A 22,854-nucleotide genomic window follows, 5' to 3' on the forward strand; every position below is an offset into this window, starting at 1 on the left:
ACAGAATTTTAAGGGATATGTTGAAAGTTTGAGTAGATGCGTTGATGATAAAGGATTTTTTTTTTCTTTTTCTTTTAACAGTTGCAGCGGTGGCACATGGAAATTCCCAGGGTAGGGTCAGATCCGAGCTGCAGCTGCTGGCCTTTGCCACAGCCACAGCAACACTGGATCCAAGCCATATCTATGCCAAGTTCTTAACCTGCTGAGCCACAATGGGAACTCCTGGATTTTGAAATATTTTACTGGTACTGAAATGGAAGAGATCTTCATTTAAGGCTGGGTTTCTTAACCTTGACACTGTCAACATTTGGAGCCAGATAATTTCATTGTAGGGGATATGCTGTGCAGTGTATTAGGTTGGGGAACTTCCCTGGCTTTTACCCATAGATATTAGTGTTACCAAGTCCAAGCTCATACTGCTTGTCACACAAAAGGACAATAAATTGAGAGAACTGGTCTTGGGACAAGGAACAGTGACTTTATTCAGAAAACCAGCAAACTGAGAAGATGGCAGACCAGTGTCCCAAAGAAATATCTTACCCAAGTTAGAACTCAGGCTTCTTTTATACTAAAAGGGAAGGGGGTAGGGCTGGTTGTTGCAGACCTCTTGGTGCCAGAATCCTATATCCTTTCAGCTATTCACATAGGTCTGGTCACAATGTTCCTATAAATGTCCATGGCAGTTATGTTCTGTTCAGCAACTTTTTATCTATGTGAATGGAAAACTGTTAAACCTTTAAAGGTCAAGCCTAGGAGGCAGAGCATGGAGAAAGGGCTGTTACAAATATCTCAAGCTGTAGGCAACCATTGTTTTACAAAGGTGCAGAGCCAGCATGACTAAGCACAAGCAACAGAGCACAGGGGTTAAAGCTAAAAAAATAGATTTAATATGGAGTCAGGTTTATTCTTCTCTATTATGCTAGTAGCACACAGAGTACTTCTAGTTGTAGCAAACAAAACTGTCTCCAGAAATTGCTAAATGTCTTCTTGGGGATAAAATCATCCTGAGTTTAAAACTACTGATCTTACATCACTAAACATAGTACTCTCCAGACCCACTGATGTTGCAAATGGCAATATTTCATTCTTTATTGTGGCTGAGTAATTCCGTGTGTGTGTGTGTGTGTGTGTGTGTGTGTGTGTGTGTGTGTGTGTGTGTCTTTATTCATTAATCTGTTGAGGGACACAGGTTGATTCCATTTCTTGGAAAGACAAATATTGTATGGTATCACAGGTAGCATCTAAAAAAATAAAACAAATGAACACATATACCAAAGTGAAACAGATTGACAGGTATAGAGAAATAAACTTGTCATCAGCAGGGAGGGGGAAAGAGAAAGGGGCAAAATAGAGGTAAGGGATTAAGAGTTACAAACTTCTATGTATAAAATAAATAAGCTACAAGGATATATTGTACAGCACAGGGGATACAGCCAATATTTTATAAGAACTTTAAATGTAGTCTAATCCATAAAAATATTGAATCACTATGTTGCACATCAGAAACTAATATAATATTGTAAATCAACTATACTTCAACAAAAATAGGTAAATAAGTGGATTAATAAAAAGAATGTTGCCTTTATTTTCCAAAAGAATTGCTTTCATTAATTAGAAATATTTTCTATTCCTTTAAACATTTTTAGATTTAAAAAGTATGGTTTGGGGAATTTAATTGAGCTCTACTTATTTGGTATTGTCTCTCCTGCTTTTCCCCAATGAATCAAGTCCTCTCATGCCTGAATTAGCCTGACCAATTTCATTAGCAATCTCATACCAGTTAATCCCATCAATTTGCCTCAGTGTCAAAGAGTCCCCTGTGGCCCATAGTTTCTAAACATGTCACAACTTAGTTCAAGTAGTAGTTTGCACACTTGAGCCAGTTGAACATTTATAATGCACCTGGAAGAAAAATGATTTTAGCATTCTTGGCCAAAGTATTAATACTTTTAATTTCTTTCTGAAAACTACATTCTCCTTGGCATGCTTGTACTTTGGACAAATGAAGAATTAATAGAAAATCTGTTGCAGGGCTTCCTGTTTGTGGCGCAGTGGAAATGAATCCAACTAGTATCCAGAAGGATGCAGGTTCGATCCTGGGTCTCGCTCAGTTGGTTAAGGATCTGGCATTGCCATGAGCTGCAGTGTAGGTCGCAGGCGTGGCTCGGATCCCGAGTTGCTGTGGCTGTGGTGTAGGGCAGCAATTGAAGCTCTGATTCGACCCCTAGCCTGGGCGCCTCCAAATGCCACACATGTGGCCTAAAAAAAAAAGAAAAGGAAAAAAATCTGCTGTGTCAGAGAACTCAATACAGCGATTTTAAGCCTTTCTTTCCCATCTAAAAATAGAATACACCAAAGTGATATCATAGGCTTTATTATATGCAGATGTCACTGTTAATATTTATACCAAGGTGCAGATAGAATAATTAATTTAAAATTCAGTAAGTAGTTTCTCAGAGATGTAAACCTTAAATCCTCTCAAGGAGAATTTTCTTCTTTCACAAGCTTGTGGGAACAAAATGTGATAATAGATACAAAAGGCTATGAAAACCACAGAGCTCAGAACACACTAGGAGAAGGAAACTATTGTCATGGGTGGTACAATATACATAGTAAAGAAATTTTGCTGTGTTTTAAGTCTTTCCACATTGTCATTATCACAATTATCATAAGCGTCAAAAAGTTTTTAAGGTTATCAATCTTAACTCAATACAGCGATTTTACAGGTCCATATTTCTATTTATCATTGAGTCAGTTCCTAGATTAGGATAATAACCCTAGAAATGCATAAGAAGAAAATTTCTGAAAGGTACTTGCCCCACATCACCCACTTCCAAATGTAAAATATTAGCATACATAAATTTCCACTGAATTACTTCTTATTGCAAATAGGGTAAATTACTGCTTTAATTGAGAAACATGGTGTGATTTTTTTTTTAGTCAATATTTATTGAAAACACAGTGAGTTCGTATAGACCAAAGATCTGACTACCTGTATATAGTTCTCTCTTTACAGCAAACAAAACAGTATCCAGACAGGGAAGGGGAAAAGTCTAAACACACACCCACCCCCCCACCCCACCCCCCCGCACACACATGTTCACATATACTTATTTGGTCTATGCAGAGATCACTCATGTTTATATTATCTTCTTCTCCCATTCTCCATTGTTTACTTACCACAAACATTTTCAGAATTATTATTAGAGTATTATTTGTCATTATATTCATTTGTACATTAAGTTTTCCCCATCACACATTAAAAGTTTCTTTATTGAGAAGACCGTGGAGTAAGGATTTCGCCTCATGGTCTCCTTGTGAGGAAATCCTCTGTATCACCCATGAGAGCTGGAGGCTGATGAGTATTCAGCCTGAGTACTGAAGAGTAACCTCTGGTGATGGTGCTGGTCCACCTGGCAAAGTTTACAATAATGTACCTTTAGATAGTTATTAATTTTCTTACATTGGATGAATGACAAGACCCCAACAATAAGACTTAACGAAATAGACAACTGCTTATTTTCATGGTCATCGGGGTCCCCCTGCCTACAAGTTCTTTTATAAATATCCCCTTAAAAGTAAAAATGCTTATGGAGATGAATATGTACATTCCAAGTAATTTGGAGATGTAATAGTCATCTTTAAATAGCAGCAAACAATTTGGAAGATAATATATTTGTTTATTAGCAAGTTTTCTAAAGTACCCGCACCATAATTTTCCCAGTTAATTCTTGCACGAAACCAGTAAAATGCTATAGTTTTTCTTTCAGAAATGAGACATCCAAGATGCAAGGAATTAAGTTAGTTGCTCATAGTTACATAGCAAGATATTTTAGAATCTAAGGCCCAGAATATATCCATACATTTTCTTCCAAAAAGATATGATGTTAAGAGCTTGAAGAGGATGTAAATGAGAATGCTGGCAATTGAAGAGAATTGTATATAACTCTGTGGGTTTTCTTTTTGTTAAATAAAGGTAAGGTACAGGGATGTTTCAGACCTTTTAAAGGGATGTTTTATGATTAATAGCAAAGAGCAAATGTCCTTGTCATTGAACAAGAAAGGATGGCTTCGAATTATTACAAAACTTTTCCTGAGTAAACACTGTAAGTGTTCTCAAAGATAGTGGTTAAAGGACATTGGAACTAATTATCCAGAATAATTGAATAAATGAATATTGTCTATCATTTAGAAAATCTCAGAGGTGTATATATATCCATATAGGGATTTTTTTTTAAGTTTATACTACTACTTTATTTTTTTATTTGTATAATGATTTTTTATTTTTTTTCCATTGCACCTGGTTTACAGTGTTCTGTCAATTTTCTACTGTACAGCATGGGGACCAGCTGCATATACATGTATACATTCTTTTTTCTCATATTATCATGCTCCATCATAAGTGACTAGACATAGTTCCAAGTGCTACACAGCAGGATCTAATTGCTAATCCATTCCAAAGGCAATAGTCTGCATCTATTAACTCCAAGCTCCCCATCCATCCCACTCCATCCACCTCCCCCTTGGCAATCACAGTCTATTCTCCAAATCCATGATTTTCTTTTCTATGTACAGGTTCATTTGTGCCGTGTATTAGATTCCAGATATAAGTGATATCACATGGTATTTGTCTTTTTCTTTCTGACTTACTTCACTCAGTATGAGAGTCTCTAGTCCCATCCATGTTGCTGCAAATGGCATTATTTTGGTTTTTTTTATGGCTGAGTAGTATTCCATTGTGTATATATACCACTTCTTCCTAATCCATTCATCTGTTGATGGACATTTGGGTTGTTTCCATGTCTTGGCTATTGTGAATAGAGCTGCAATGAACATATGGGTGCATGTGTATTTTTCAAGGAAAGTTTTGTCTGAATATATGCCCAAGAGTGGAATTTCTAGGTCATATGGTAGTTCTATGCATAGTTTTTAAGTTACCTCCATACTGTTCTCCATAGTGGCTGTACCAGCTTACATTCCCCCCGTGTAGGAGGGTTCCCTTTTCTCCACACCCCCTCCAGCATTTGTTATTTGTGGACTTATTAATGATGGCCATTCTGACTGGTGTGAGGTGGTACCTCATAGTAGTTTTGAGTTGCATTTCTCTAATAATCAGTGGTGTTGAGCATTTTTTGTGTGCTTGTTGGTCATCTACATATCTTCTTTGGAGAAATGTCTATTCAGGTCTTTGCCCATTTTTCAATTAGGTTGTTGGCTTTTTTGCTGTTGAGTTGTATTAGTTGCTTGTACATTTTAGAGATTAAGCCCTTGTCAGTTGCATCATTTAAAACTATTTTCTCCCATTCTGTAGGTTGTATTTTTGTTTTCTTTTTGGTTTCCTTTGCTGTGCAAATGGTCATCAGTTTGATTAGGTCCCATTGGTTTATTTTTGCTTTTATTTCTGTTGCTTTGGGAGACTGACCTGAGCAAACATTTGTAAGGTTGATGTCAGAGAATGTGTTGCCTACGTTCTCTTCCAGGAGTTTGATGGTGTCTTGTCTTATATTTAAGTCTTTCAGCCATTTTGTGTTTATTTTTGTGCATGGTGTGAGGGTGTGTTCTAGTTTCATTGATTTGGATGCAGCTGTCCAGTTTCCCCAGCACCACCTGCTGAAAAGACTGTCTTTTTTCCCATTTTATATTCTTGCCTCCTTTCTTGAAGATTAATTAACTGCAGCTGTCTGGGTTTATTTCTGGGTTCTCTATTCTGTTCCATTGGTCTGTCTGTCTGTTTTGGTACCAGTACCACACTGTCTTGATGACTGTGGCTTTGTAATATTGCCTAAAGTCTGGGAGAGTTATGCCTCCTGCTTGGTTTTTGTTCCTCAGAATTGCTTTGGCAATTCTGAGTCCCTTGTGGTTCCATATAAATTTTTGGATTGTTTGTTCTAGTTCTGTGAAAAATGTCATGGGTAATTTGATACAGATTGCATTAAATCTGTAGATTGCTTTGAGTAGTATGGCCATCTTTACAATATTAATTTTTCCAAGCCAGGAGCATGGAATATCTTTCCATTTCTTTACATCTTCTTTAATTTCCTTGATTAATGTTTTATAGTTCTCAGAATATAAGTTCTTTACCTCCTTGGTCAGGTATATTCCCAGGTATTTGATTTTTTGGGGTGCAATTTTAAAAGGTATTGTATTTTTGTATTCCTTTTCTAATATTTCATTCTTTGTATACAGAAATGCAACTGATTTCTGAATGTTAATCTTTTTTTTTTTGTCTTTTCGTCTTTTTTGTTGTTGTTGTTGTTGCTATTTCTTGGGCCGCTCCCGCGGCATATGGAGGTTCCCAGGCTAGGGGTTGAATCGGAGCTGTAGCCACCGGCCTACACCAGAGCCACAGCAACGCGGGATCCGAGCCGCGTCTGCAACCTGCACCACAGCTCACGGCAACGCAGGATCGTTAACCCACTGAGCAAGGGCAGGGACCGAGCCCACAACCTCATGGTTCCTAGTCGGATTCGTTAACCACTGCGCCACGACGGGAACTCCTGAATGTTAATCTTATATCCTGATACTTTGCTGAATTTGTTGATCAGTTCAAGTAGTTTTTGGGTTGAGTCCTTGGGGTTTTCTAGTATAGTGTCATGTCATCTGCATACAGTGACAGTTTTAAGTCTTTTCTTCCTATTCAAATGCATTTTATTTCTTTTGTTTGTCTGCTGTGGCTAGGACTTCCAATACTATGTTGAATAACAGTGGTGAGAGTGGGCATCTTTGTCTTGTTCCGGATTTTAGTGGGAAGGCTTTCAGCTTTTCTCCATTGAGTATTTTATTTGCTGTGGGTTTGTCATAAATGGCTTTTATTATGTTAAGGTATGTTCCCTCTACACCCACTTTGGTAAGAGTTTTTATCATGAATGGATGTTGGACTTAGTTGCTTTCTCTGCATCTATTGAGATGATCATGTGGTTTTTGACTTTTCTTTTGTTAATGTGGTGGATGATGTTGATTGATTTGTGTATGTTGAGGTACTTTTCTTTTTAGTTTTTGTGAATGTAATATTCAGTTTTGATTTGTGGTTGCCATGTTTTTTAAGTATGTTAACCCCTTCCTAAATTTGCTTGCTTTAGCATGATAGTCATATAGGCTCAAACACATCATTAAAATAAAAAAAGAATCTATATTTTCTTACTTTACTTCCCCACATTGTATGATTTTGAGGTCCTTTTTTTTTTTTAACATCTTCATGTTTAGCTCTGTTTGCTGGATTATTTAAGTGACTGCTTTCTAATTGCGGTTTTTCCCATCCTAATTCTTTTTTTTTTTTAAGAGAAGTTCATTCAGAATTTCTTTTAGAATGGGTTTAGTATTGCTGTACTCTTTTAGATTTTGTTTGTTGGAGAAATTCTTTATTTCCCCTTCTGTTTTAAATGATATTCTTCCTTGGTAGAATATTCTAGGTTGCAAATTTTTTCCTTTCAGCACTTTAAATATATCTTGCCACTCCTTCTGGCCTATAGTCTTTCTGTAGAGAAATCAGCTGATAGCCTTATGGGGGTTCCCTTATAATGAATGCTTTGTTCTCTCTTACTGTCTTTAGGATCCTCTATCTTTAAATTTTTGCCATTTTTATTATAATATGTTTTGGTGTGGGCCTGTTTGGGTTCAACTTGTTTGGGGCCCTCTGTGCTTCCTGTATCTTGATATCAGTATCCTTTATTTTTTTAAATTTTTTTATTATTTTTTCTTTTCTAGGGCCTCACCCACAGCATATGGAGGTTCCCAGGCTAGGGGTCTAATCGGAGCTATAGCCCCCTGCCTATGCCAGAGCCACAGCAATGCAGGACCTAAGCCACGTCTGTGACCTACACCACAGCTCTCACAGCAATGCCGGGTCCTTAACCCACTGAGCAAGGACAGGGATCAAACCCAAAAACTTGTGGTTCCTAGTTGGATTTGTTAACCGTTGAGCTATGACAGGAACTCCAATTATCAGTATCCTTTAGATTTGGAAAATTTTCAATCATAATTTCATCAGATATATTTTAAATACCCTTTTCTTTTTCTTCTCCTTCTGGAATTCCTATTATGTGTAGATTGACCTGCTTTATATTATCCGATAGGTCTCATATTGCTTTCATGTTTTTTCATTTGGTTTTCTGTCTGCTGTCCTGATTGGGTGATTTCCATTATTCTATCTTCCACATCACTAATTCATTCCTCTTAATCGTTCATTCTGCTCTTTATTGCCTTTAGCTCAGTTTGTATCTCTGAAAATGAATTTCCTAGTTTTTCTTGGCTCCTCCTTATATTTTTCTAGTTCCTTTTTAAAGGAATCTGAATTGCTGTTCATATCCTCTCTTAATTCCTTCAGTATTTTCACTATCTCCCTTTTGAACTCAATGTCTGTCAGACTGCAGAGGTCTGTTTCATTGTTGACTGCTTTAGGTGAATTCTCCTGTTGCTTTAACTGGGAATGGTTTCTGAGCTTCTTCATCTTGCTTGTGTTTTTCTTTTTCTGTGGGTTTGAGGAAGTCACACTGTAGTCTTATAAGGCTACTTATATGCAAGAATACACCTTTGTATTTTGGGGGGGTACTATTTATTTTTGGTGTGGGAGTTTGAATATTTGCTGTCTCTTTCTTTGGTGTTAGCTAGCAGGCTGTTATCCCCAGGATGCTCAGTGTGTTTTCAGGGAGGAGGAGGCAATGGCTACTACGGCCAGTAGTCAGTGCCTGGTCATTGGGCTCTCAACAGCAGCAAGGACCTGCAGGAAGGTGGCACAGGCTACTCCTAGATGCAGGTCCCTGGGAAGTTGTAATGAGCTGTAGGTAGATCTACAAGGTGACCAGAGCATTTGGCAGTAGCAGCAGCAGCAGGGTGTGTGAGTTCCCAGGGGAGTGAGAGCAACAACAGCTTATGTTTGATTGCAATGCCCTCCTCTGAGATGACTGGAACCATAGGCAGTGCCTGTTCAGGGACCCCTAGTGGGAGCGGGCCATGACCATCTCTAGAGCCTGTGATAACTGCAGTGGTTTGTCCCTGCCACCTGTAGACCATGCATGAAGCACTCCATCTCACTTAACCCACATAGGAGGTGCTGTACAGGCTGCTCCTAGTTGCAGGATCCTGGGAAGTGACAGAGATCAGGCATGTGGATACTGCCCTGGAGCATTTGGCAGTGGCAGCAGCAGGGTAGATGTGTTCCCAGGGGTGCGAGAACACCAACAGGTATGTTCAGCCACAATGCCCTCCTCTGTGGTGCCCTTGAGGTGAATGGGGGTGCAAGTGGTCTCTCACGGACCCTAGTGGTGGTGAGCCACTCCAACCTCTGGAGCCAGAGGTAACTGCAGTGGTTTGCCGCCACCTCCTGTAGACCATGCCAGAAGCACCTCGTCTTGCTTCTCTCTCACAGGAGGTGCTGCACAAGCTGCTCCTAGTTGCAGGTTCCTTGGAAGGGACAGTGATCAAGTGTCTGGGCACTGCCAAGAGTGTTTGGCAGTGGCAGCAGCAGGGCGGGTGTGCTCCCAGGGGAGCAAGAGCAACAACAGGTGGTGTTCCATCACAATGTCTTCTTCTGTGGTGCCCTTTAAGGTGGTTGGGGCTGCAAGTGATTTTTGTTCAGGTATCCCCAGTGGCAGCAGGCCACGCCCACCTCTGGAGTCAGGGATGACTGAGGCGGTTTGCCCCCGCACCTGCAGACCATGCAAGAAGCACCCTGTCCCACTTAGCCCACACAGGAGGTGCTGCACCAGCTGCTCCTAGTTGTAGGGTCTTGGGAGGGGACAGTGACCAAGTGTCTGGGCACTGCCCAGAGCGTTTGGCAGTGGCAGCTGCAGGGTGGGTGTGTTCCCAGGGGAGTGAGAGCAACAGCGTATGGTGCTTGGTTGCCCTCTTTTTTTTCTTTTTTGCAAACCCCTGAGGTGACTGGGGTCGCACGCAGGTGGAGCCCATTCACAGGCCTCCAGTGGTGGCAGGCCATGCCTCCCTCTGGCCTCTGAGATGACCGCCACAATCTGTCCCTGCTGCCTATAGATCATGCAAGAGGCACCACGTCACACTTAGTCCCCTGATGCCCTTAGCCCACACAAGAGGTGTCTGGCCACCTGTAGCCTGCACAAGAAGCGCCCAGCCTTCCCTATATGAGCAAGAGTCTTCTCGCCACCCGTAGCCTGCGCCAGAGCTGCCCTGCCCTCTGACAGCCTGTGGGCATGCGCACACTCTGGTGCAGGGCGTTTCCCATGGCGGTCTGCCCTCCACTTCTCTCCCTCCCCAGCAGTAGCGCCTTCCCTCTCCTGGGGGTCCAGAACTTCTCCCAGGTTTGCTCTGCTCTGGCGTTCCCTCTGCTGTGGCGTTCCCCTCCTCAGCCCATGGTGTATCACTCCCCCACCAGTGCCGCACTGCTCCTTAGCCCCTCAGGCTGTCCCCACACAGCCACCCCCAGTCCTTTCCCCGGAACTGACCTGCGGAGCCTAAGTCTCAGCACCCAGCCCCCGCCCGAGGCCCTCAGGCTGTGGTGTCCAGGCCAGTGTTTCAGATGATCTGTGCGGCTCTCCCTCTGCATTGCTCTTCTCAGTCCAGCTGCTGCGCTTTTCTCGGCAACTTTGAGGTGCATCTGACTTGGCTGATCTTAAGTCAGTTAGGTGGGTTCCTTTTCTCTTTCACAGCTCCCTCTCAGGAATGCTAGTCCCATCCTGATTCCTTTTCTCTCTCTTTTTTCCTTTTGTTCTACCCCGTTATGTCAAGAGTTTCTTGCCATTTTTGGAGGTTTAAGTTCTTCTGGCAGCAATCAGTTGATGTTCCGTGTGAGTCGTTTTACATGCACATGTGTTGTTTTTTGATGTGTTTGTGGGAGAAGGTGTGCATGACCTCTTACTCCTCCACCATCTTGCTCCGCCCCCCATATAGGGATCTTCATGAAGTGTAGTTTGCCCAGATGTAAGGCATTATCTGAGTTAATGTTTCCCCAATGCAAGTGGCATAGATAACAATGGCAGTACACAAGAGTTTTGCAGGAATTATGCAGTGTTTTCCTAACTGTTGCTAAAGAATTCTGCTAAAGCTATCAACCGATAAATGTCCTTTTAAAAAAGTGAACCTTCTGTTTTCATTATATTTGGAGCCACATCTTAAGTCTTTCTGGTTTCACTGCTCCCTCTTATTTTTTTAATGGTCAATTACCCTTTGTATGCATAGAGTTCTTTAAAAACAGACAACTAAAGACATCACCTTTCCTCTCCTGTAAGCTTGATGCATTTATTGAATCCAAATCTTCTCGTCTCTCACTGCAAGAGGAAACATGGGCATAAAAAAAGTGCAAAGGTACATCCTTAGAGAAGGTGGGAAAATACAGTACAAAACCAACTCTGAACTCAAACCAATTCCTGAATCAAAGCAAGAATGAGGTTTGAGAGGAATTCTTAAGCAGTTCCACCACTGATGTCTGTTTCTTAGGCCAAATAAATATCTCCATCCATGCATGACATATAAACTACTTTTCAGGGCTAATAGACAAGTTGTAATTTGATAGAAAGATTCAGATAATGGACATTGACAACCTTTGTAAGGAAAACAGCACTATTCATTCAAAAGGCATTTGCATTTAGGAACTCATCCTCTCCTTTTAAGCTGCACCCACTTTTAGTTAAGATTTAACCAACATACCCCTCCAAAACAGTACTGTAAATATAATATCCAGAGGCAGATTTTTGTGGACATGAATCTCTAGGTACAACTTCCCTTTATGACCTTCTTCATGATATCTTTACCTTAATGCCAAACCTTAAAATTCATTTAAATGGATTTCCTCTCTACTGATACAAATACTTCTGCATGCATTCAACAATTGCTCTGGTACTTCTAACCTATAGGTTGCCCTATACTTGGGAGTGCAAATTTCAGTATATTCAAATGTAACCTCTTGGAGGAGAGCAGCATGGTGGCATCTGCAGTACCGCATGCTATCACATCCTTAACAAAAGTCCTGAGATGCTGCTGCTGATGATGATGATAAGGATGATAGTAAAATTCTTTTTTTATTTCCTTTCTTTTACAGGATTATACACTTACTATGTATTTCCAGCAGTCTTGGAAAGACAAAAGGCTTTCTTATTCTGGAATCCCACTAAACCTCACACTAGACAACAGAGTAGCTGACCAACTCTGGGTACCAGACACCTACTTTCTGAATGACAAGAAATCATTTGTGCATGGGGTTACAGTGAAGAATCGAATGATCCGACTTCATCCTGATGGGACAGTTCTCTATGGACTCCGGTAAGCAACTTTATGTTGCATGTTTTTACTGTTGATGCTCACATTGTTTTATTGTTTACTTTGGAAGTGGGCAGAGGGGAGAGAGGCAAGTAGGTGAATACACAGACTATTTAATCTGTAAAATAAAATAATATTAAAGATCAGAAAATCTCTTTAGAACAGTTTGAGCTAAACCTAGACAACCTTGTCCATCAAAGGTAAGTGATTTACCCTGACCTTCAAATAATAAACATAGTAATAAGAATATGTCTGTTAGATTTCACATCTAGTTTATTCTAGACATTACATCTTTAGCCAACTGCATTGTCATCTCAGACCCACTCAGACTCAATTACAGTGTGTTCTAGGTATTCACTATAGTTACTTCATTATGAAATGGAATTGGGAAACAGTATTTTGAAGAAATGGGAAAATATTTTTAGTGACTTTGAGAAGATTCAGAGTGATTTTATTCCTTTAAGTCTCTACCTTTTCACTTTTTTGGAATGTATATGATCCACATTAAATTAATTTTTGTGTTTGTTATGAAGTAAGGGTTGAGGTTCAGTTTTTTCCATATGGCTATCCAGTTATTCTAGACCCATTTGCTAAAAATAAAAAGATTTTGCTTTTCCTATCAGATTGTGTTGGTACCTTTGACTGGATAAATGGGAGTCTATTTCTAGGATCCATTCTGTTCCATTGTTCTTTTTGTCCATCCTTAAGATAGTAGCACACTATTTTAATTACTATAACTAAGTCACGAAGCCGCATAATGTAAGTCTTTCAACTTTACACTTATTTAACTGCTTTGGAAATTCTAAGTCCTTTGTATCTCTCTATAAATTTTAGAATCAACTTGCCAATTTCTATCCCAAATGTCTGCTGGGGTTATAACTAAGATTGCACTGAATCTATAGATAAGTTTGGGGAAAATCGACACTTAAAATTATCAAGTTTTCTAATCCGTGAATATAATGTATCATTATATATTTAGGTTATCCTTAATTTCTATCAGCAATGTTTTTACTGTAATGTTTTGTTTTATTTATTTTTAAAGAATCAAATATAAAAAATATTCTATACTTATAAAGGTAAATTATTAAACCCTCATGTAGTTAAGGGTTTATTAAAACTTTTAGGCTGCAATTCAAATCAGCTTCCACTTTTATCAAAGAAATATCTGAATTGTGACATTGTTATGGTAGGATGTGTAGAGTGGTGGTAATTTAAACTTTGTTGTCACCTTTTGTGATCCCTTTGCAAAGCTATTGAAAATTTCCTATTATTTTAGAGTATTCATAAACCCCCTAAAACCCTTTTATATAGCATCAATGCTAAGCTAAAACTATAGTTAAGGGGCAGAAGTCTAAAATTAATGTGTGTGCAATATCCAAAAACATGAAGTGTGTAAAGAATGTATCTATGATAAAACTTTTGAACTTAACCTAATGGTTCATTATTTAGTTGATAGCTTTGGTCCTCATTTGCACAGTAAAATAGCATCAGATGATCTTGGCAAAATGATCTTTGGAATTTTCCCACACTTTCAGTACCCCAGGAGCTGTCAACTCTAGTTAAAAACCTCTGACCTAAAAATCTTCTCAAAAATGGTGAAACAAAGTAACAATTCCCTCAAGTATATTGTTATTACTACAGTCAAAAATCTAATCCAAGAGCAGTGGTGATCATTAGTGATAGTTCATGCACTGGAAATCAGTTGTAATTTGTCTATTACCTATGTAGCTTCTATTATATATAACAAAGGCGTAAAGTGATGACTTATCCTTCTAAAGTATTCTGGGATAATAATTCTATGACTCAACGTAGTAGGCTGGTCAACCACAACAACCGTGTAACATGTGGTCATCATATGTGATTAGTCAAGAGTTTAAAAAAAGTTGTTTTATTTAAAAAAAAAAAAGACAAGATTTTTTTCAAACAAGAAGGTGGGTTGCATTCTCAGTTTACCGAGTCTCACTTCAGGCTTTTTCTAAATTATCGCAGTCTCTACCAATGGCAGTGCTGCAGAGGTAGAAAAATATTTGAGAACTAAGAAGTTGAACATGTCTCATTTTAAACTGAGAAATCCAGGAGTTCCCATTGTGGCTCAGCAATGACAAACCCAACTAGTATCCATGAGGATGCGTGTTCCATCCCTGGCCTTGCTCAGTGGGTAAAGGATCTGATGGTGCCGTGAGCTGCAGTGTAGGTCACAAATGTGGCTCAGATCCTGTGTTGCTGTGGCTGTGACGCAGTCCAGCAGCTTACAGCTCTGATTGGACTCCTTACCTGGGACCTTCCATATTCTGAGGGTGCAGCCCTAAAAAGATAAAACCAAAAATAAAACTCGTAAATATGAGGCACAGAAGCGGGGAGGGCCTGATCTAAGAGCACAACAAAATAATGGCAGCGTTAGGACTAAAATCCAGGTGTTCTGATTCTATACCTGTGCTTTGGGCCGCACCCACGGCATATGGAGGTTCCCAGGCTGGGGGTCTAATCGGATCTGTAGCCGCTGGCCTACACCAGAGCCACAGCAATGCCAGATCTGAGCCATGTTTGCGACCTACGCCACAACTCCCGGCAACGTCCGATCCTTAACCCGCTGAGTTAGGCCAGGGATCAAAACCGAAACCTCTTGGTTCCTAGTTGGATTCCTAGTTGGATAACCTCTGAACCATGATGGGAACTCCTATCCCTATGCCTTTCTTACTCCACTGTCTTGCAAATGCATTTGGAAGTCAGTATTGCCTTCCAAGTTGCATAGTATTGTTTTCTCCTCTCTGCAACCAAGCCGCAGCTTTGTAGCTAGGAGCCGACCAACACATCTCTCCAGGAATATCACAAAACCTTCATCTATCACTTGGACTCTGATCTCTTTCATCAACTTTCCCTATGAGAGCCTTGCACGTGTTCTGCTATCTCTCCCCGCCTTCTCTGTCTTCCTCTCTATCTCTTTCCTCACAAATTTGTTTTTCTTTTCCCTAGATCTTATAAATATTCTGGTAAAACCATAGGCATAAGAAAGAATGATAACTGGAGTCACCGGACCAAAGTTGGGCTCCAATAGTATACATACATCAGATCATATCAATCCCACCCTGGAAAAAAAAAAAAAAAAGACAACCCACACAAACAAACCATTCATGTTTTCTTGGTTCCCATAAATTAAGGTTTCATTTTTCTGTCTGGAATCTGAGAACCTCTGCCTATGGCCAAAATGTCTTTCCCACATTGTTATCCACTTCCTTCCTCTAAGAAGCCTAAACATTTATAGAACAATTTACTCATTTCTCTAAGCATACCTAGGCATACTCCTCCAGGCCCATGAGATTTGTAATTCTCTTAAGATGTTCTATCTTTCTGTGTTTTAGAGTTATTTTCCTGTGATGTAAATAAGATTATATATTTGTTGAAAATGTGAACTGCATTTCTTTAACTATTGTATCCCCTTTCTCCAACCAAACGTCTGAAACGTTGCAATGAAAATTTGTAGGATGTGGTCACCGGACTGACAAAATGTCAGCTGCCACATTTCCTATATCTAAATCAAGGCTTTGAACCAAAGAACAATTATCACTATTAATGACCAGATGTGTTCTGCCTCTTGTCCAAACACGATCCAGCTGGCTGAAAACACTGATTGTCTCCAAGGCCTAGTGCTGTGGGTGCTGAAAGGTTGTGTTTATCTTTCCCTGAAAATGGCAGGCATGGAACAACTTAATTCTGGGAAGCCATTTAGTGGTGCATTTAAACTCCTTAAATTGATCTTCCTTTTGCCTTTCCCTCCTAACATTCGCCTTGCGTTTCTTTCAAAATTTCACAAGGTTATTTTCCTACATCTTCCACCAAAGGTGAGCCCAGGGCCAGGTGGTTTGGAAGGGCTACGTGAGAATGGGGAATGGAAAGGGTAATGTCAAGCAGAGCCTTTCCAGCTCACGTTGGGACGTCATACACGTGTTGTATACATATCACTTTTTTTTTTTTTAACTTTTTAGGGCCGCACCCTCAGCATATGGAGGTTCCCAGGCTAGTGGTTGAGTTGGAACTGTCCCTGCCAGCCACAGCCACAGCCACACCAGATCTGAGCCATATCTGCAACCTATACCGCAGGTCAGGGCAGCGCCAGATCCTTAACCCACTGAACAAGGCCAGGGATTGGACCCATGTCCTCCTGGATACTAGTAGGGCTCATTAACCACTGAGCCATGAAGGGAACTCCCACATCACATCATTTTAATATTGATAGCAATTCAACCAATATCCAGGTATATAAATAATGAAACTGTACTATCCATCAGGCACTATGCTAAATGCTTTACCTATATTGTCATGATTAATCTTGACCACAACACTATGAACTTTGCATTATTATGCTAATTTTACAGATACCAACACTAGGAGAGCTAAAGTAATTTTTCCTGTCTCATAACTTATGAACTTTTCAAAAGCAAGTAGGTACACATATTGCGTTTGGCTTGTAAACCTATCTAAAATTTCTTTTACTCTGTTTCCTGTTCCTTCATTTTCCTTCCATAAATATTTTTTCTTAAGAAACCATGCTGTTTTTTGTGATTACATCCTTTGTTGTAAATGTGTTCTTTTATGCCCCATATTTGAGGCTTGATCAGATTTGGATTAGTTATTTTGTTGTGCTTTGGCCAGGCTGCTTCATAAACCAGCTATATTGTGCATTTTTATCAGGTCCGCCTGTCTGTTTTTGTGATATGAACACTGATGTGCTGATTCAGACATTGACAATACAATCTATCCATAATTGTAATTCCATGGATTTTTATGTAACAGCATGTGTCTAGCGCTGCTATAACAAAATGCATGACTTAACAGAAATTTATTGCCCGCCAGTTCCTACCAAGGGCTGTGAAGGAAAGATCTATCCCAGGCCTCTCTCCTTGGCATAGAGATGACTGCTCCCTGCGTCACCTTTCTTCTATGTGTATTTTTGTGTCCCTTTTTATAAGGACACCCATCATGTTGGATTAGGGCCTACCTTAATGATCTCACTTTAATGCAATTACTTTTGTAAAGACCCTTTCCTGCAAACAAGATCACATTCTGAAGCCCTGGAGGTTATGACTGCAACATATGGATTTAGGGGGACACAATTCACTAATGATTTTAGCAGCCACTGATAATCTTTGTCTAAAACTATTTAGAGTTTACAAAATGACCAAATTCTTATTTATTTAATTTTTTAAATGATTTTTGTTTTTTCCATCATAGCTTGTTTTACAATGTTCTGTCCATTTTCTACTGTACAGCAAGGTGGCCCAGTCACACACACATATATACATTCTTTTTCTCACATTATCACATGCTCCATCATAAGTGACTAAACAGTTCTTAGTGCTACACAGCAGGATCTCATTGCTTATCCATTCCAAAGGCAATATTTTGCATCTATTAATCCTATTCCCAGTCCACCTCAATACCCCCCTCCCCCTTGGCAACCGCAAGTCTGTTCTCCAAGTCTGTGAGTTTCTTTTCTGTGAAAACGTTCATTTGTGCCATATATTAGATTCCAGATATAAGTGATATCACATGGTATTTGTCTTTTTCTTTCTGACTTACTTCACTCAGTATGAGAGTCTCTAGTCCCATCCATGTTGCTGCAAATGGCATTATTTTGTTCTTTTTTGTGGATGAGTAGTATTCCATTGTGTATATATACTACTTCTTCCTAATCCATTCATCTGTTGATGGACATTTGTCTTGACTATTGTGAATAGAGCTGCAATGAACATACAGGTGCATGTATCTTTTTCAAAGAAAGTTTTGTTTGGATATATGCCCAAGAGTGGAATTTCTAGGTCATATGGTAGTTCTATGCATAGTTTTAAGTTAACTCCATGCTATTCTCCATAGTGGTCGTACCAATTTACATTCCCCCCAACAGTAAAGGAGGGTTCCCTTTTCTCCACACCTCCTCCAGCTTTTGTTATTTGTGGACTTATTAATGATGGCCATTCTGACTGGTGTGAGGTGGTACCTCATAGTAGTTTTGAGTTGCATTTCTCTAACAATCAGTGGTGTTGAGCATTTTTTGTGTGCTTGTTGGTCATCTACATATCTTCTTTGGAGAAATGTCTATTCAGGTCTTTGCCCATTTTTCCATGGGGTTGTTGGCTTTTTTGCTGTTGAGTTGTATTAGTTGCTTGTACATTTTAGAGATTAAGCCCTTGTCGGTTGCATCATTTAAAACTATTTTCTCCCACTTTGTAAATTGTCTTTTTGTTTTCTTTTTGGTTTCCTTTGCTGTGCAAATGGTCATCAGTTTGAATAGGTCCCATTGGTTTATTTTTGCTTTTATTTCTGTTGCTTTGGGAGACTGACCTGAGCAAACATTTGTAAGGTTGATGTCAGAGAATGTGTTGCCTACGTTCTCTTCCAGGAGTTTGATGGTGTCTTGTCTTATATTTAAGTCTTTCAGCCATTTTGTGTTTATTTTTGTGCATGGTGTGAGGGTGTGTTCTAGTTTCATTGATTTGGATGCAGCTGTCCAGTTTCCCCAGCACCACCGGCTGAAAAGACTGTCTTTTTTCCCATTTTATATTCTTGCCTCCTTTCTTGAAGATTAATTAACTGCAGCTGTCTGGGTTTATTTCTGGGTTCTCTATTCTGTTCCATTGGTCTGTCTGTCTGTTTTGGTACCAGTACCACACTGTCTTGATGACTGTGGCTTTGTAATATTGCCTAAAGTCTGGGAGAGTTATGCCTTCTGCTTGGTTTTTGTTCCCGCCCTTATTTATTAACTAGATTATTCTCTAAAGAACTTTCCCTCACCAACTAGTTGGTAATCCTGGGGTCAAATTGCTACAATGAATGTAAGATAAATGCTTGATTATTTCCCTTCATTTAGTTTTCAAAGCAAGTTGTTTCTCTAGAACCCCTCAAATGTAGCCACTGAAGTTTCCTTGGTTTTGTATGTGTGTGTGTTTATTATTATGAAGTCACAAGTTTATAACAGGTATGTCTGTTTCAGTCCAATGCCGCTGTTATTTTTGATCCTCTTTGCTTCTCTTTGGCCAGTGATGAGTGCCTCAGTTCTTTCAACATGACCTTAATAGCAACTGATAGCTACTTTGTCTTCTGGCACATCAAAGTGTACGTTCTTTGTCCCTAAGGGGGATAAAAATATCATGGGTGCTTATTGATGTTTCTGATTCAAATTTGATATTGCTAACAAACCCAAGTTCACTCTGTTCACCACACAGCAGGCCAATAAATTTGAAGATGAGTTGTTGTGCAAGGAATAGAGACTTTAATCAGAAAACCAGCAGGCAGACTAGTTTCTCAAAAAACCATCTTGCCTCAGTCTAAATTCAGACTCCTTTTATACCGAGGAAAGGGAGGGGGAGGGGCCAACGGTCACTCACTAACTGTCACTTGCTTGAGGGAAGGGACCACTGCAATGCTGACCAATGGCTGAGCAGGACCACTGAAGGTCACTCACTAACAGTTACTCACTTACAATATTACAGGGCTTTTATTCCACTTCTTTGATTCAATCTTTTGTTTCTTTCCTCCTCATTGAAAACATTAATTTTCAATGCGTGAACATTATTTATTTACTTTGTCCTGCCATATATATATATATATACATATATATGCATGTGAGTATCTAATAGTATATATATAATCATTTTTTAAATAAAAACAACAACATCATTGTTACTAATAATGTGATTACCAAAACAGGTTTAAGATTTCCTTGTAGTAATTTTTGTCTTTAGGATATATCCTGTAAGGGACATAAACTAGAATTACTATTCTTTTAAGTTACATTTTTTTAACTGAAGTATAGCTGATTTACATGATTCTGATGTACAACAAAGTAATTCAGTTATATATATATATTCTTTTTATTTATATATTCTTTTTCAGATTCTTTTCCATTATAAGTCATTACAAGGTATTGACTATAGTTCCCTGTGCTATACAGTAGGTCCCTTTTGTCTTAGGTTACATTTTAAGTTTCAGGTTAGGAACAGTTCCTAACAGCACCTTTTTCCTTTTTTTTTTCTTTTTAGGGCCACTCCCACCACATATGGAGGTTCCCAGGCTAGGGGTCTAATCAGAGCTGTAGCTGCCGGCCTACACCACAGCCACAGCAACCTGGGATCCAAGCCATGTCTGCGACCTACAGTACAGTTCACGGCAACGTCGGATCCTTAACCCACCGAGCGAGGCCAGGGATCGAACCTGTGTCTTCATAGTTGCTAGTCATTCATTAACCACTGAGCCACGATGGGAACGCCTTAGGAACAGTTCCTTACTGAATGGTTAAGCTACCACTTAACTTCATTCTGTTTTTGGTTTTGATTTTCTATTTAATATTTCATAATTGTATAAAACATTTACATGGCTAAGGTCAAACTATGAAATAAAAGTAGTGTTATTTCCATTGATGTCCCAGCCCTCTTCCATTCTCTTATTCGTTTTTGACCTTGTTCTTCCATTGTAACAAACATTATATAGAGTTATAGTCCCACCTTTGCTAGAAGGTTGTATGCCTACTCCTCATTACCTTGTCAAGTGATTTTGCAAAGCCAGAGTGTTAACCTGAGTCTTCTCATCTCCACCTACACTCTTAGCCCCTGCACAGAGCAGCTTAACCATCCTGTGTTAAGCATTTTTTTTCTGCCATAGATCATCTCTAGGAAGACAGTTGTCCATGTAAGATGATTTTGTTGCTTGCCATTTTTGTAGAAATGAAAATAATTATAAAGGACAGATAGCATCAATGGGAGAACAGCTCTGCCAAGTGTGTGTTTTATGAAATGAACACAGCTTTGTCAGATTCTCTTACACATACCCATGGCTCCAAATCTCAAAGAGAAGCTTCTAAGCTTTAGGTTTCACAGAAATGAATCAATGTTCACCAGAAACCTGTGTCCTGATGAGGGTTTTGAGAACTCCCTTACCATATTTGCTTACCTCGCTCTACTTTGAATCGATTTTTTTGTTTTTGTCTTTGACACTGCCTGACTGTGGATTGTGCATGAGAATAAAATCAATGGCTACATTTATTGAATATAAAAGAAAAACAGAGTTTCCCACTGTTCCTTGGAGGATCATCTCATCTTACCTTGTTCTTCATGATAAAGCCAAGCAAAAAATAGAGGCAATTATCTTGATAACATAGATCCAAAAGAACCCCACCACTATTGATTTTCAAAGCAGTTTAGGGGTTCTAAATTTTTCATATTAGCTTTCTATATTGATTATACACCCTGAAAATAAGATTTCTCTCAAAGACTTTCCATGTATAGAAGCCATTATGATTGCATCCAAGAGTCCTGGGCAGATCACATGGGGCTCACTGTGAGATATAGGCTGGACAAAAATATTGTTAAGGGGATTGCAGAGAATAAATATGTGGGTGGATGCAGTGTTTGCAGAGGAGGACTGGCTGATATTGACAAATGGACGCTGTTAAGAGAGAGAAACTTGTTACATCAAATGGAAGATAGAAAAAACAAAGCATGCATAAGGCATAGGTAGCTGACTTTATTAGAAAGAATGCCTGGAGACTCTCTATAATTCCCACCAAAGACCATAGTGTTGTTATTCCCCTCACACTGTAGTTGGACTACATTGTAGAGTTTCATCAGTGGAGTACAGAGAAAGCTATTTAAAATGTTCTCCAGTGAACAGCCTGATATTTTTGTCCCTTAAAATTTTCATTTTTATTTTTAATGTTCTTTAGTCATATACATATGTACACATAGGAAAAACTTTATGAGGCAGTGATTTTTGTTAGGGTCTCCTTTTTTCTTGTAAGTATGGTATTGTGACTAATTCAAATACAAAGTGAGCAATTTAAATAACTATGTAGTTAATTAGCTATTGTGTGGTCACATGACCTGTGGGTGGGCTATAATGTTTAAACCTCCATAATTAAATTAATGTAAAAGATTAAGTAAAAACAGCATAAATTATCTAAAAAAAACTATCTCCAAATTCTTACCCTTGATTGAGTCTCTCATGGAATAATAGCTAATGTGAACATTTGGAAAAGAAAAAAAAAGAAAGAAAGAAAGAAAGAGGAGGGAAGAAAGGAAGGAAAGAAGGAAGGAAGGAAGAGACAGAGGAAGCAAAAGGAGACAAAAAAGGAAAGGAAAAACTAAATATCTTGGAAATATGTTATGAATTTGACATCTTAGTTATATTACAAATTACACTTCCAATAAGATATAATAGATTTTGACAACTGTTTGTGACTATTTTTTTTTGTCTTTTTGCTATTTCTTGGGGTGCTCCTGCGGCATATGGAGGTTCCCAGGCTAGGGGTCGAATCGGAGCTGTAGCCACCAGCCTATGCCAGAGCCACAGCAACGCGGGATCTGAGCTGCATCTGCAACCTACACCACAGCTCACGTCAATGCCGGATCGTTAACCCACTGAGCAAGGGCAGGGACCGAACCTGCAACCTCATGGTTCCTAGTCGGATTCGTTAACCACTGCTCCACGACGGGAACTCCTGTTTGTGACTATTTTTAAGAAATCTTCTCTAAGACCTCCATTTATTCCATTAAACCATTATTTCCAACTTCAGTATTTAAGTACAACTTCCATGATTTCTGCCACAATGGCATATCATCTAAAAATATTGGCATATTTTTC

At 39.3% G+C, this 22,854-nt stretch overlaps 1 protein-coding gene across 1 annotated transcript in view; it reads left to right on the forward strand.

Moving 5' to 3' along the window:
- The window catches only part of GABRB1 (gamma-aminobutyric acid type A receptor subunit beta1), a 374,777-nt gene that overhangs the window by 133,061 nt on the left and 218,862 nt on the right, over positions 1 to 22,854 (forward strand). Inside the window, 1 exon segment of the mRNA XM_047799271.1 lies at positions 12,005 to 12,225. Coding sequence (XP_047655227.1) covers positions 12,005 to 12,225 — 221 coding nt within the window.

Source organism: Phacochoerus africanus, chromosome 10, assembly GCF_016906955.1.
Source record: "Phacochoerus africanus isolate WHEZ1 chromosome 10, ROS_Pafr_v1, whole genome shotgun sequence".
Taxonomy (NCBI): domain Eukaryota; kingdom Metazoa; phylum Chordata; class Mammalia; order Artiodactyla; family Suidae; genus Phacochoerus; species Phacochoerus africanus.